General features: G+C 38.3%; 1 protein-coding gene across 5 annotated transcripts in view; it reads right to left on the bottom strand.

The window, feature by feature from the left end:
- Positions 1 to 15,968, bottom strand: part of PHKA2 (phosphorylase kinase regulatory subunit alpha 2) — a 37,889-nt gene that overhangs the window by 14,611 nt on the left and 7,310 nt on the right. For 3 of the 5 annotated variants that reach the window (XM_085211321.1, XM_085211293.1, XM_085211305.1), the window contains exons 8-20: positions 15,803 to 15,949; positions 15,523 to 15,576; positions 14,844 to 14,966; positions 12,233 to 12,328; positions 10,704 to 10,811; positions 9,918 to 9,996; positions 8,424 to 8,561; positions 6,855 to 6,964; positions 4,079 to 4,223; positions 3,570 to 3,648; positions 1,848 to 2,011; positions 1,054 to 1,227; positions 83 to 171 (exon numbers count right to left, since the gene is read on the bottom strand). In XM_085211321.1, coding sequence (XP_085067447.1) covers positions 83 to 171; positions 1,054 to 1,227; positions 1,848 to 2,011; positions 3,570 to 3,648; positions 4,079 to 4,223; positions 6,855 to 6,964; positions 8,424 to 8,561; positions 9,918 to 9,996; positions 10,704 to 10,811; positions 12,233 to 12,328; positions 14,844 to 14,966; positions 15,523 to 15,576; positions 15,803 to 15,949 — 1,506 coding nt within the window. The remainder of the gene's footprint in view (positions 1 to 82; positions 172 to 1,053; positions 1,228 to 1,847; positions 2,012 to 3,569; positions 3,649 to 4,078; positions 4,224 to 6,854; positions 6,965 to 8,423; positions 8,562 to 9,917; positions 9,997 to 10,703; positions 10,812 to 12,232; positions 12,329 to 14,843; positions 14,967 to 15,522; positions 15,577 to 15,802; positions 15,950 to 15,968) is intronic. The other 2 variants (XM_085211300.1, XM_085211313.1) reach the window with 1 other exon arrangement.

Genomic DNA, 15,968 nt, shown 5'->3' with positions numbered 1-15,968 from the left:
CATACAGTTTGGCTGGAAACCAGGTGGATGCAAAATACTGAGTCCTAAAAACACAAACAGCATAAAAAATCCCACGGTTTACCTTTTTCTCAAGGGAAAGGGGAATATCAACAAGATTCAAAGACTTCCGGTGCGTGTTCAAAACTTTAGTTGGAAGAGACATGGAAACAGCTGGAAATCAAAGCCAACGACAACACTTAAAAGACTTTTGTTGCAGTAATGCAGAAAAGCAAAACCACCAATATGAAGCAATTGTACCATGAAAAACAACAGAAATACCTCTGAAAGTCAAGTTAACTTAAGCAACACTTTCAAGATGTTGTCCATGGAACTCAAGAGACAAGCTCACACTTTGAACTTTTTCCTTCCTGCAGACCTGGTCCAAGAGCTTTTGAAATTAGCACATCAAAGGCTGAGGCACAACATGCTGAACTGATACCTCTTATGGCAGTCCGTGCTTGAGGTGTCCTACAAATGAATGACCTGATCCTGACAAGTATTTCAAATGTTTTTGCAGTAAACATGCTAAAACACATGCTAACACACTTAGCATATGGAGAAAATGGTCTAATTGAAAAAATGCTGTAATTGAAGTGACAAATGTGAATGCAGGCTCGTGCTCTGTTATCTTTATATGTCAAATTTAACAGAGGATCACATCTCTACTCCATTTATTCTTACAGATTTAGAGTATACATGTGCATACTGATGTTTCATGCCACTGAAACACTTCATTTCACCACAACTTCATTGGATTAAGAAAGTATATTATTTGTCTGCCTTTGTACAAAGACAAAAAAAAAATTAATTGACTCATGTTCTAAAATTCTATCCAACCAGTTAGTTTCCATAACATTAACTTTGATTCACTGCAGGTTATGATATGGATGATATGCATGATATGGGATACTGTGGGCACTACAGCAACAACTTCAGACTCTCTTCTTGACAGCTACAACACACTTGTGCTACTAACTTTCTTCAAATAGTAGAATTTGAAAATAACTGAACTTATCCCTCTTAGCACCCATGGCAAATAATAGAGAGAAATACCTGGAATCTCCAAACCCTTTGCCTTGGCCATTATTGACAGTATCTCTTGTGTGGAATGGTTTGCACTGAACACAAGTGGCTGATGAGCAGTCTTTGAAGTTGGAGGTAGATACGACTTCAGTGCTGTACTCTGTAGGATATCATTTATATACTGATCCAGCTCATCCTGGCTTTCTAGTAAGACATACATAAAAAAAAATGAGTATTAAATGTAAGGAAACCTATCAAATACCAGTGCTTTCTTTTTTCACACACATCATTCTATTCTTGTTTATACAGAAGAGCACACAAAAACATAAGAATAAGCAAGAGACTTTTAAGCTGAACAAATTGGATAGAAAAATGTAAATAATTTTTGATAGTTTTTAAACAGTTTAGAAACTGTTTTTCCCCTTGAAAGAGATCAAAAGAATTTTCCTTTTTAGTTGACCAAAGATCAGCTCTTGCGCACGAATTTGTCTACGACTCCTCACACTCTTTACTCCCTCTAGCATCTACACACCTCCAGCATCTTCTACACACCTCCCACCTGCTGATTCTCAGACTCAGCTTTACTACAGCAGTTACTGTTCAGTACCACACCGAGGATGTATGAAGAATTCACAAAACCTCCTTCAAACTAAGTCATGCACATACTATCCTCGAGCTGACGTATGAGAGACCTGAGTAACTATCAACTGTGCATACATAAGATTTTGTGCTGTAGGTAGCCCCAAACTCTATGCTGGGGCAGACTCTACGTCTACTCTACAGAATGTAACAGAGAAAAAAAAATAAAGTGAAAAAACTACTACCTTTTTCACAGAAATCTGCTGGATAGCCTCCATATTCACTGTCAGGGCTACAACAGCCTCCATGAGAGTCATCAAATAGTTTTATATCACAGTCTGGATCCAGGAAGCTCAGATGAGTATGAAAAGATGTGGTAAGAAATTCTGACAGCTTGCCTATCTTCACCCTGCAAACAGGAAAGTATGCCAGAGGGAGGGACCTAACATACACCATTTTGATACTGGCTATGCTCACCAAGCTTTCAACAGCTCCAAATCTATGAGATCTAGCAGTCAAATCTACCTTTAGTAACTATGAAGAAGTAAATAACCAATGTGGAGAAAATAAATCCAAAAACGTAGCTGCAGATCCTGCTGAGTACTGCTCTATCTACTAACTGCACTTAACTGTGTTATGGTAACGCTCACAACACTCTCAGATTCCTCTCTGCAGGAATGTTCTCCAGACACTCAGCTCCTAGTCTGTAACTATCTGGCGTTACTCTGTCTCAACAGCAGAATCATTTATTTCACGTTAAATTTCAAGATGTTGTTGATCACCCAATGCTCTAATCTATCTAAACCTCTCAAAGAGAGTCTAGATAGATCAGAGCATTGAGTAGAGTATTTAGATGCCCTCAGAGAGTCAAGAGAATCTCCCAGTTATGTATTATCAGCAAATTTGCTATGGATACATCCAACTCCTGCATCCAGATCTCCAATAAAAATGTCAGGACCGTCCATAGACTAGAGCCCTGGGGAACACCATTAGAGGCTGGCCACCATCCAGATGCAGCCTTATTCACTACAGCCCTTTGAGCTCTGCCACTCAGCCAGTTTATTACCCAGCATGATCTGAACCTGTTCATCTTATAGTTAAAAGATACTGAGAGGAACAGTATTAGATGTCGTGCTAAAATCCATAAAAACAATACCCACTGTCTTCCCTTCATCCACTAGCATGGATAGCACTTCATCTTACCATAGAAGGATACCAAATTAGTGAGACAGGACTTTCCTCCTGAATCAGTGATAGCGGGTCTGATGGCTGTTGCTATCCTTTAATTGCCCTTCATTGGCACCTAGGCTATTCTTCTCCATAATTTTTCCAGGTACTGAAGTTAAACTAACAGGTCTATAATTTCCATGGTCTTTTGGCTTCTTATAAATGTACATAATAAAAAAAAATCTTGGCCAGTTTCTAGTCACCAGGGACCTCCCTAGAATCCCATGAACTTTGATAGAGAATTGAGAGGGGTCCTGCTGTAACATCTACTAACTCCCTCAGTACTGAGACATGAGTCCCACCAGCCCCTATAGACTTGTAAACACTCAACTCATACAATTAGTTCCTTAAACTTTGGTGTCAACAAATGGAAAGTCTCTGCTCCCCAAGTGATGGTCCTCCAACTTGGAAGGTAGGGCAACTAAAGGCCTTCAATTAATATTGAAAACTGAGGGGGGAAAAAAAAAAAAAAAGACATTAAATGCCTTTGCGTTTTCACCATCTATTAATGGTAGTCAGAGGTGTCGCATCTCCCCATCTTCCCATTGCACCTAACGTCTGGCTATCATCTGATTGCCACAGAACAATTTAAGCTGAAACTGCTCTCTCTGTAAAGCTCCAGTGCAAGATCTGTCACTATCACAAGTTAAAATGTGGTTGTGACTTGTGTATGATTTAATTAAAAAAAAAATAATCAAAAAAAAAAAAATCACAGAACCACTTAAGGGTTACCATATTACCTTGCACCACCGAAATAACCATCCTCTAATTTTCGTATGGTAGCAAGAACTGCTGGATGAATGTCAGTACCATCATCAACTGAAAAAGAACAATGGAAGAATTTGAATCTTACCAACACATTCTTAAGTAATCTCTTCAAACACCAAATTTAAAACAGATCCTGCAAGTGTTATCAATACTAGTTTATTCAAAAAAAGTTTGGAACAAAATCAAATAAACTCCAAGCCCTTCCACTCATGACAAGTTCCAAAAGGCCTACCATAAAATTTATTTGGACAGCATCTCTATGGAGATGATGCGAAGATGCAGGGATATTAAGGAAGAATAAAAACAAAATGAAGGATTCCCTGTCATCAAAGTTCAGCAGACTTGAAAAAGTTAAATTGCACTTTTGATGTTAAAACTCAGATGTTAAAACAGTCACACCATCTGTCTCCTCTCAAACCTACCCACGTCCTACTCCTCCACAACAATCTACTGTGCTTGAAATAAAGAAAATCAACTTTACCAAGCATTGTGTGGGTGATGGGAAACGTCAGAGTTGGTCTCCCCGTCATCCTCCAACAAGAAGTGAGGTAAGCCAGCTCTATCTTGAGCATCTCCACAATCATCTGATTGTCTAGAGCCAGATAGAAGTGATGCTGGTCAGTAAACTAGAGAAGAGAGAAATATAGCATGTAGGTGGTTGTCAGCACTCTCTGTAATTTTTTCCATGTCCTCTTGTAAGTCATTCACAAAAGCCACATGAACTATTCTAGACCACAGCACAGATTATGTGAGTTAACCTAACCAGGCATGTCACTATGAAAAAAAAGAAATTCATGTGTCTGCAGAAAGTGTATTTTCTTACATTTATAGGCTTATGGTGAAAAAAACAAGCTGTACAAACAGAAAGTAGATGATAACTCCCATGAGGGAGATTTTCTCAGTGATGAATTACAGTAGTCTATTATCTGAAAGACTAAAGTAGTCTAAATGTGGAAGGAAAAGCCAACAGCAACAATACAAACAAAAACAGGCTTAAGTGCATGCTAAGGACCAGGAATTAGCGAGTGTATATCTCTTAGAAACACTCTGAAAGACAAGCAGAAAAGGAACACCTGACAGATGGTCAGGAAAAAAAAAGGTGTATTCTATGTACAGTGGTAAATGGTGGCATTCTCACTACAAAGGAAGGCCAAGAGCCAAACAAGAGACTATTTATGACTATATCATCAGAAATGGAAATTTTAAAAAGCTGGAAAAACAATGAAAAGTATGACAAATCAGCCACAATGAATGTTAAAAGCACAGAAGCATTAGTGAAGGGTGGAAGAGGGAAAAGGCTGGAATGTAAAATAAACATTGATTGGTAAGACGCATTACAGACAAGGAGAAAACAGTCTGTCAACACATCAGAAGTAACTGGAAAACACAGAATCTGTAGATCTTTCAATGAAGAGAGAAAGAGGATAGGAAGAGAGGATGCAGATAAGCTGAATCATTCAGTGCCCCCCTTTATTGACAAATGAAAAGTAGTAAAATATGATCTGTAATACCGCTTTTAAAAGAGCGACAGGAGTTCAGCCTGGGGTTGGGAAGAAAATGTTAAATATCATGTAAATTCAAGCTGGTAAAGTATAAAGAAACTAATTAGAACAACTTAAGGAAGCAGCCAAAATAATTTCTGAACCACTAGTAGTTAGGTTTAAGAACTCAGAGAGAACAAGTCTAGACATCCAGAGAGAAGCAAATATACTGCCTGTGTTTAGAAAGGAAGGCCAGAGTAATGTACACCAGACAAGCCCATTGCCAAGAGAATTGCAAATGATAAAGCAAGTTGACCAAATAGTCAGATCAAAAGCAATCTCAGCAAACCAGTCTAACTTCACTCTTTAAGAGCAACAAGACAGCACACGCAAGGAAGCGGCAGACATATCCTGACTTCTGCAAAGCTTGTCACACTAGTAGGATGAAGAAAAGCATCCGAAAAGGCTGAACTGCTTCAAAAACTGCTTTCCAGTGGTAGTTAGTAACCATTTTCTCAGGCTGAGAGGATATTTAAATGGCAGCAGCCTCTGCCCTGTTCCTAAACGATGTTTTCATTACAGAATTGATGAAGTACAAATTACAAAACCAGAGAATCTGTGGACATTACTCAACTTCAACAGAGATGAGTTAATTACTAACCTCAGGAAAGTGAAATTAAACAAACTCCACTCCGTCAAAAAGAGAAAAAGGGGGAGGATGTAATGTCTGACTGAAAAGTACAACAGAAGACTTTACGGAGGTTTTAGTCTAATATGGATAAGCATGTTCCTGATTCGAAGATAAATCCCATTTTTGAATATGTTTATAACAAGATCTAAATAAAGATATGTTTTGTTTTGGTTTTGGTTTTAAATAACATCTCTGAGAAACTTTTCCCTAGTTTGTGAAAGTGGATACTAGTGTGGTGGAACAACACAACACAATAGTCAATCCTCCTACATATAAAATATCTTACAAAGCCTGCTGCAATCAATTGACTGGAGGAAGAACAAGAAGGAACATTATTTGCAGAAAAAATACAATTAAATCTGGACATTATGCAGCATTGCAGAAGCCATGTCAATTGAGTCCACTGAATCTCTTTCACTGGAATTTGAAGACTATATTAATCAAACATAAGGTCAGCAGGCAGTGAGCATTCTTTATCCTGTTCCAGTTGCACATGGATGGAGTAGATGACCCACTGGCCTTCTAGTAACAACTATTACAATAAGGCTACAAGAAGTATGTAGTATTTCATTATACGTATGAAAAGAGCCACTAATTCTGGGAGGATCCAAACTTCCAGCTACAATGAAAAGCACACTAAGCAGAAAACAAAGAATGTCCTTTACTCAACATCAGTGACCCTTTCAACAAGGGAAAGATTATGTCTTAGTGTCTTGGGGATTATAGTACTTGGCATACTTAAGTGAATGTACATTTTCCATCTAAGAAATCAGTAGAAAGAAAATGTTAAGTGACCTATTTTTGAATTATTTCATTAGAATGTTGGTTCAGGCAGGGATCAGTAACAAATCTAAGCCAAAAGCCAAAGAAGCTAGATGCTGTATGATGGAAAAAAAGATTTATCAGTAGTCTTAGTACTCTGATCATCCAAAGCTCTTAAAAAAATAAAAACACAAAGCAAAGTACATTTGCTTTATCAGCCCTGCTCTATCTGAAGTGGAATGATAGCACATGAAAGCAAAGTGCTTCCCTAATAATTAGCCATTAAGTATACAGGGATTTCCCTGCCAGATTTAGATACTCACCTGAGGGGTAAAAGCAAATATTTGGTTTCTTATCACATACAGCTTGGAGGTACCCAGCACTCCAATGTGTCGGTGTGGCCGCCCACTTAATTTCATGTTCTCATTCCGACCTGACAAGAGGAAGAAAACATCATCTAACACTTCCTCTCTGGTTTTCTGCAACAGCCGTCTCAGACATGGAGACCTATTTCATTTGTTTCTGCAAGGCAATAGATAGATAAGAGTGCGATGCTACAGAGTGGTGTGTTTTGTAGCAACCATCAATATAGTAGCCAGGGTACTTCAAAAGCCTGATTAAAAATTAAAAGTTTGGCTTCACTGACCATGGAATTAAGTATTCTAATCACAATCATTGCTCAGCACCCAAAGCTTCACCACCCAAAACGACAAGAAGTATGTCTTCAAAAAACAGACCATCAACAAGTAACAAACTGCAGTGCTTTCATTATAGAACCTTAAAATTCTTGATGGTAAAAGACTGAAGAACAAATTTTGATTCCTTTCACGGGGCTAATAAGCCCCACTCTTCTCAATGGGGCTTATAAGCTAGTGTTCTGCATTGCAGCTTTTGCTCCAACATCCAGGAGCTGACCTGAATCCATCTGACAAGGAACACAAGCCCAGCAACTAAATGCCTGAAAAGAAATCCTTGTGAACATTGCCAAAGAAGTCACTGTTGAAAACAGTACATCTCTGTGTCAAGTTACCCTACTCACCCCCACTAGTGAAAGAAAGCTATTTCAAACTTCTACAGAATAACTGCAAACATCAGCAAAGCCCTGTAAAAGTTAAACTTACTAGAAGTTCCTTGCAATAAGAAAACAAATTATTTTCCCAAAACAGTATATACAAGTTCCCTTCTTCACATATAAGGCTCAATGTCTAACACTTACTTGAAGGCCCTCTTACTTTCTGTTAAAAAAACAAAGACCACATACCACTGAAAAACAAACAAAAGCATAAGCTATCTTCTTCCACGTTATCCATAAACTACATGACCACAGAAACATGCTCAAGACTGGAAGCATGAATCATGGAAGCATGATACAGCTAGCTTTCCTTGTCCATACTGCAAAGGAATCTACCAATACAGATCCACTGCATCCCAGTTTTACTTTCCAGTAACAGCAACAGATTTGAGTCATGACTTTTTGGCCTGCTTGAAGTTGTAAAAGTAAGTTCAATTAGGAATACAGGCAACAAATTTTCGCCAAGACCCCTTTCATTCCAACAAGTATTACCAGAAGAGCCAGCGGTGGCCAAAGGTTTATCAGATTTTCAACTTAACTAAAACAAGTTTGAGGTTTTGTGCATTTAGTTAATCAAATTGGCACAGAGGGACCACAGGCCTCTAGGGCCTCTAGAGCCAGATTTTTCTCTTTGGAAGTAGCCCCTGCAGAATATGATGTCATTTTTTAAGACCGTTGTTATAAATTTGTTAACCTTCTTTATACAAATGCAAGGTTTTATTTCCTCTTGGTTTGTTTGTTTTTAAATCAAAGAACCTGAGGCAGTGTGTAAGAAATATAAAAATACCCAGTATGGCAATAGAGATATTTAAATACCTACCTAGCATGGTGTAGAGATTACTTAGGATGCGAGCTGGCTGCACTCTGAGTGGATGGATATCAGCAATGCTCTGAACATTGATTCCATGGTCTTGCAAAAGATTCTTAATTTGATTAGTTTCTGCCAGAACAGTTACTGCTTAACAGAAATCAAAAACACTTGTAAGAGCCAAAGTTATTCTTTACAATTGACTGCCCTTACTGTCACCTCCCAGCTATTGTGTAGCTGTCTAAAAATGCACAAAGGTTTTACTTCTTTCTTAATTTATGTCTTCATGAGATCTAACAGGATGTCAGAGAGCTTTTGGCTCTCTACTTCCCCATACATATTGTCATTCTTTTCCATTCCGGATTGTATGGTAGCTCAAGTTGGAAGGGACATCACAGGGTCTCTAATCCAACCTCCTGCTCAAAACAGAGCTAGTTTGGAGGTTAGATATCATTTCTCTTCAATTTCACACAGTTTGGATTGTGCAGTCACTTTCAGGAGATGGGGCTTGCAAGGGGAAATCCTACTTGGAAATCTTTGTTTTAATATAGCACATCAATGGTTACAGCTAGGTCAATGGTGAACAAGTATGTTAGGGTTATGACAATAGATGTTCCAAAGGCCGTACAATGGAAGAGGGAGGAAAAAAAAAAAGTCCCCAGATTGGAGGAATTTACAATCCAAGGCCTGATTTTACATTTTTTTGCCCATTGTGAGCTGGCTTATTGGTTTGGGACTGACAATTCATATTCTCTGCATTATAAATAGCACTCAAAGAATGCTAAAAATAAGCATGCATTTATGCATCTAAGGGAAATTACACATTTTAGAGTAGCAAAATGTCACCACTATGACAACAACAGAAGATAAACAAGCTTTTGCTCAGCTTGCAATACCACAGATGAAGGCTGCTCCTGCTAAATGAGCTGATTACTTTTCCAGAATGACACAGGCCCTAGAAAAGCTTTTATGCCCAATTAGTTGGTGTTTGCCCTCAACTGAAGTATGTAGTTTTGGCTGCTCCTGCATCGATGAAGCAGCAGAAGCACCCTGAAGCAGCCAAAAGACAGCTGTAAATCTGGCTGCTCTCTAGCTTACTCCTCACCTCTGAGAACATAGAGATCTGCCCCACCCCTTGCTTTCTTGGATCCTCTGAAAAGAGGCTGCACAAAATCCTAACTGAACTGAATGGTTTCCTGTCAGCCCTCCTCTTTCTGCTATTATCCATCATGACCTTCCTTTTCAATAAAAGATTAAGTCCTTTCCAGTCTCTGACCAGTCTTAAAATCATGAGTGTTTTTTTAAAAGGTTTGTTAAAGCTGATCTTTCCTCCTAGAAGAAAAGCAGCTTGACAAACAATCACTTTCGCACAGTATCAACAAAGCATCCATGTGCCATGCAAAGATCAGTATCATTTTAAAACATGTCCTTCTTAATTCTCTTTATAGGAACTTCACCATCACATAATCCAGTTTATTCAGAATGTTAAAAGAAAAACTCCCTAACCTTGTACCACAACATCAGGTTTAAATCCAGTGGAAAATCTTCTGTTCAAGGGATCAATTTCACCTGCAGCCAGAAATCCCTAGAAAAAAATACAAAAGAAATAAAAGAGAAAGGAGACAAACAAAAACTAAGTAAAAGGCTTTTGATGAAGATTTCTAGAAGATTTCTTAACCAATTCTCACATTTTATCAGGAAGTCAGATTAAAGTCTGGTTTCCCCATCCCACCAAGTACATTCAATGAAAACTGTGTTATAGTGGCTGTAATACTTCTTGGAACAACGAGAAAATGATTATGACTGATGCAATCTACATATCCATATTTTTCATTTTAGAGTTGCAGCAAGTAATACAACATTGCCAGGCCAGTGATTTTTTTTGCAGTTCCTCAGGGATACTCAGTTATTCACTTCCAAGTCCATAGCTAATACTGGACAACTCTGTAGGCATCTTATGCTGCAGAATAAGGTGCAACCCAGTGGAGCTGAAATTGCAGAATCCTAGCTCTGGAACAGTCAAAGCGATATGGACTTTGTATTTCTTGAGCATATCTGGCAACTTACTGACCTTGATGAGAAACGCACAATTTAGCATTATATAATATACAGTTGGTATGTTATCCATAATATACATAATACACAAATAAGCTCCTGAAAGCTCAGAGTCACCCCTCCACAGTTTTCATTGGAAAATACACTGACCCCTACCTGACAATCAAATTGTGCTTAAAGGCTAAACCAACTCAAAACAAAATGAAACACAAACTCATCTATACAAGAAATAATTACCTCTGCTAATAAGCAGCTAAGAATGTACAATGACTGACCCCAAAGATGAGGCAGCTTTCCCACTGGGATACGATCCACTGAGTGAGGATTTTCATACTCCTCATCAACCTGACAACAAAAACACAAACAAGAAACTTATCTTAAAGTTCTGAAGAACAGCCAATAACATAGAAGTATTTGTAAAAATATGGTTTATCATCTCTAACCCACTATCGTTGACATCTCTTTTTACTGATTTTACTTTTGAGGCTGCATGCTACCTGCGACAAGAACTATGCTTACTTTTCATACACCACTCAAACTATTGAAGCTGGACATTGAATAAGGATTCTGCACGCAAGTATAGCTTTGGTGTCAGGACCTCCCCCTTCTTCTCGTCATTCCTTTGCTGCCTTCCCTTTGGGAAGCTTGTAGGGAATTGTGTCAGCTTTCCAGCTCTTTGCAAGATGATTCTTGAACTTCACTGCTGCCTACCTAGCTTTCTGAAGATGCACATGGAAGTGGCTTCCAAAAACAAAGCCTATTCTACCGTTCTTATTTTAGCAACTTTTTTCCATTGTCTATGGAAAAATAAAGAGTAGAATCTCTTAATTTTGGCAAACAGAAAACCAAAACCCTTGACTTGATCTTGCAGTATACAGATCTATCGAGGGAGGAGCATACAACCTTCTAGATAACATCTTTATCAGAGCCATTTTAGAATTTACAAATGGTAGGCAAAAATTACACCATTTATTTGGCATATTCTTCCGATCATAATCGTATCAGAATTAACAAAAAGGCTCTGTACTGTTACACACTTGCTCCCAACAGAAAGGTAACTCAGAGTTTCAGTCTCAGACCTGTGAGTAAGACATCAGCTTTTGATACTCCCTCCCTAAACTCAGACCAGTCCAGAAGGCTCCACACCCCCAGTGGTTGCTGAGAAATCTGGAGTGGGAAAAGTTGGCAGGGAGAGATATAAAAGCAAGTAGCATGGAAGGAAATAAAATGTTATCTGAAGTTCTCTGTCACAATGAGAGAAACAGGTTAAACTGACAGAAAAGATGGGAAAACAAAGAAAAAACAACAGAAAAAAAAACCACACTTAAAATCTAACATAAATCCCCATTCATGTGAAACCTTTTTCCATCTTAAATACAAGCTCTGAAAAAGAGTGAGCACAAACCACTGGTAGAATAAACAGGCAGAACAGCCTGTGCTTTACTTCTTCTCTAAGATTCAATTTCTAAATCATTAGCAAAACTTCTTAAATACACCTTATTATAAAGACAGTAATTTTAAACCTGCTCCAGAACTTCCATAGACTCTTGGATTCCTATATCCAGGATTTGATCATTTACAAGCCTAAAGTTACTATTTCTCAGTGGGAACCATGAGAGGTTTATCAGTAATTAATAATGTCCTGTGGATTGCTTTTTTTTTTTTTTTTTATTACTGACTTAGATTTATGAGCAACAGGAAAGTGGTACACTGATCTTCATATCTATACTTCACATACTGAAGTGGATGCTGCATTTTCACAATACCTTTTCTGAAGGGACTGCATATAGCTCAGGCATTAGAACTATTCCATTCTTTTCTCTAATGAGTATTCCTTCCAAAGCCTCTCTGTACTCTTCTACCTGGAAATATTTATAAAAGAAAATTGACAATACACTCAGCAAAACAGAAACAATAAAGTTATAATTTTACTAATTCTCTGTTGAAAATTCATAAAAAGTAAACAATAAGGGGGAGAGGGGAAGTGGATCACGGCTTGCTGATGGAAGAAGAGGCTTCAAATTGTCAGACATTGTTCCAAGATCTCAGTATTATCATTCTCCAAAGCGTAAGCACACATCTTTAATCAGAAACAAACCACTGAAGCATAAAAAAATATTGCAATCAAGAAGTCACTAGAAATCCTGCATAAAATTTGATAATGAAAATGAAGTGACACGGAAGATGTCAGCACTAGCAATATCCATTAGAAGTGTAAGATTTAAGAACTGTTAGCTTTCTACCAAGCATATTTGTGTATGATATTCTGAATCCAACTTTGCAGGACTGGGAATTCAGTTTCTCTTAAAAATTTGCCCTAAGGAAAGCTTTAAGTAGATATAAATCAAATAAAATACCTAAGTTAAACGAACATAAAATCCTCTTGTTCTCATATTGCTAGACAACATACTATCTTAGAACTGTAGAATCATTAAGGCTGTAAAAGACCAAGATCACCCAGTTCAACCCATCCCCACGACACCCACTACGTCTCTCAGTGCCACATGTACACAGTTCTTGAACACCTCCAAGGACAGTGACTCCACCACCTCCCTGGGCTCCTACACCTGAGCAATTCTGTCCAGGAAGGACTCTGAGAAGAGCAAGCAGAGTAAGACAACCAACATAGAGTTAGCCAAGGTAATCACTAGGACATGTAAATGGTCTAAAATTCAACAATTTTCATTTATTTTTTTTTAAACCAGACTTCTTATTTTGCCCATTTCTTCACACTCCCATTCTAAGTTTTAACTCACAGGGAAGCTGTTCCCTAGCGCTACCAGCACCTGGCTCTGAAATTCTATTCCTGCCTATACCCTTCTGAGGAATAATCTCTATCCTAATGCACCAGCTAAAGTACCCACACATTCATGTCATGGTACACTAGAATTGTCAGTATCCTATCCTTATCCACTCTTGTTGAGTGATCAGGGTGCTTACCCTCCAAATCGTTGCTGCCACTGCAGTCAGGCTTATGAAGCAATAACTGTGGAAGACTAGACACCACTACCAGAGTGTCACAAGCAACTGTTTTAAGTGTGGGAACTGGGGCCACTTGTCCATTCTGAGCACATCCTACCACGGACCATCTCCATACCATAAAAGCAATCTGGTACGTAATGTCCCAGACCACCTAAATAAATTCTAGAGACTGCTTTTGGAAAAATTATTTTATCAACGTGACTGAAGTTTCAGTAAACTCTGATTTTTCTCCTTATGAAACAACATTACTTTTCTCTCCACCAAACTATTTCTACTGTGTTCAACAAAGCAACCCATATTTTTAATGTTAGTAAATACTTCACTGTATTTACATTTGTTATAGAAAGGTATTTTTTTGGTCTGAAATTCCTTGTTTCATTTTTGATGGTATTTTATTTTTAAGAAGTTTTATTTAGTAATCTCAGTCCCTCTGCATACTGGGCAACTTTAAATCACATCTATTTGTTAATTCCTTCAAGCCATCAAGCTGTAGAGCTCTTGATCTGACTACATTTAGTCCTCATTACTTGCTGCTCTTTTAATTTACCAATGTTCTCCAGGAACCACTACAACCTTTGAAAGGTTACAGTCAATCTAGTTCCCCTGACCACTGAATGCTTGACAAAGCAAAGGCATGAAATACACTAAGGAATCATCAATTAACCTACAAAATCAGTTAAAATGAAATGGCTCCTGATCAGGGTCTAACCCATCCCAAACCTCCCTAAATGTACCAAAGGACTGAAAGAACTATTAACCTTGTTCTCAGCAGCCAAGCCACAGAGATCAAGGAAGACAGAAGCTAGACTCATCTCACAATAACTTGGTGAGACATCAAGGTTGGTGATAAAACAGAACCTGACAAATACGGCATGTCCAGATCAGCTCAAACCCACCAGCCAACAGAGCCACTCAACCTGACAGAGAGAGGGCAACCCTTTCCTGTACCAGTGTGGGCAACACTGCAGCCTTTCTCGTGATGTGAACCTCCCAGTAAGGTCAGAGTGGTTGGAGACTGCTTCCAACCTGTTACGTGAAGCCACACTGAGTTTCACAGGAACTCAGTGATTTCCAGTACTGTCTGATGCCAAAAGAGCATCAACATTGCAAGACATTCAAATAATAATATCTATCACACTCCAGCCTGACTAGCATGTGGAAACAAATGCTCCATCCACATCCTCACTCAGCTGTTGCTGTCTGTCAAACGTAATTCATCCACACAAATAAATAATTTGTATGTATGCAAATAATAAAGGGTTCTGCCAGTAAAAAAAAAAAGGGTCATGGGGACTTTTTAAGGTGGTAACTGATAATTAAAATAAACAGAGAAAAGCTATAATGGGGTGTTAACAGCTTTGCGTTTCCATTCTAAGCAATTTCTTCTCTCCTCACCTGAATTTTGTCTTCATTAAATACTCCATCAATTAAGAAGTATGTCCAGAACACCGGCCATTCACATTCAATATTCTCAAACAGCTTGAGCTCAGCAGGATCATAGTGCAATCTGCTTGGATCCTAGAAATTCAATAATGTTCTTTTAGTCATAGTGCTAAATTAGTCACTCAAACTCCATACAAAATGAAAGTCTACTTTATACAAATAATTAAAACCAAGCAAGCAATAAAAATACAGCAAAAAGTTTCCACATAGCCTCCTGATTTCTCTTTTTCACATTCATCCCCAAGCTTGTTTAATCGGTCTCCAGACAAACCAGCCCTTCTCAGACTCAGAATCTAGGTGACACCCAAATAATCGTGCCTCTGCCCTACTTCATAGATACCCTGGAGCATCTTAAAGGCAATTCTTTTCCTTAGGCACCATAAGCACATCTAAGGGTTAATGCCTTGCAGAACCATGAATTAATTTATCTCATTAATAACTGGTGGTCTTTAAACCACTAGCCACCTTCTGACATGAGTCATTCCCAAGATTTACTAGTTTTCTTGGTTTACTGCCAACTTATTAATAGCAACACTGAATTTCGCCCTTGATGTAAACAAGACAAAATAATGCCAATTAAAAAGGGATAGCATTCTTCCTAACATCTACTGAAAATACACATCAGAAGTACCTCTCTGGGTGTCTTGTAGCCATCTCGGAGAAAGCGACAGCAGCCGTAACGGCCCTATAAAAACAGACAAAAATCACAGAAATCTTCACATACTGTTTTTCCTCACAGACTGATACCAACATCTAAGTTGTGAGTTTTCAGTGCCACTTAGGGATTTTTCTCTCTCTGCACGGACCCACCAAGTCTGTCAATCCTAGGTTAATTAGGATTTTCAATTAAGAAAAAAAGTTCTGCTTCTCCTTCCTTCTGAAAAATAAAACAAAATAAAGGAAATCCTTACCTGCAATTTGGATATGATTTCACTCTTGGTTAAATTAACCAGGTTTATATCCTCCACTGCAAAAGCTGGGTAAGAAATTATGGAGAGAAGGCCAGCATCTATTTCCTTTGACGTGGATGCCCTTGGCAACATGGAGTATAGTATAGACTAAGCAAAACACAGAAGA

The sequence above is a fragment of the Meleagris gallopavo genome, chromosome 1 (genome assembly GCF_905368555.1).
Source record: "Meleagris gallopavo chromosome 1, MGAL_WU_HG_1.1, whole genome shotgun sequence".
NCBI classification, from domain to species: domain Eukaryota; kingdom Metazoa; phylum Chordata; class Aves; order Galliformes; family Phasianidae; genus Meleagris; species Meleagris gallopavo.
This window is presented reverse-complemented; position numbering and strand designations above follow the sequence as displayed.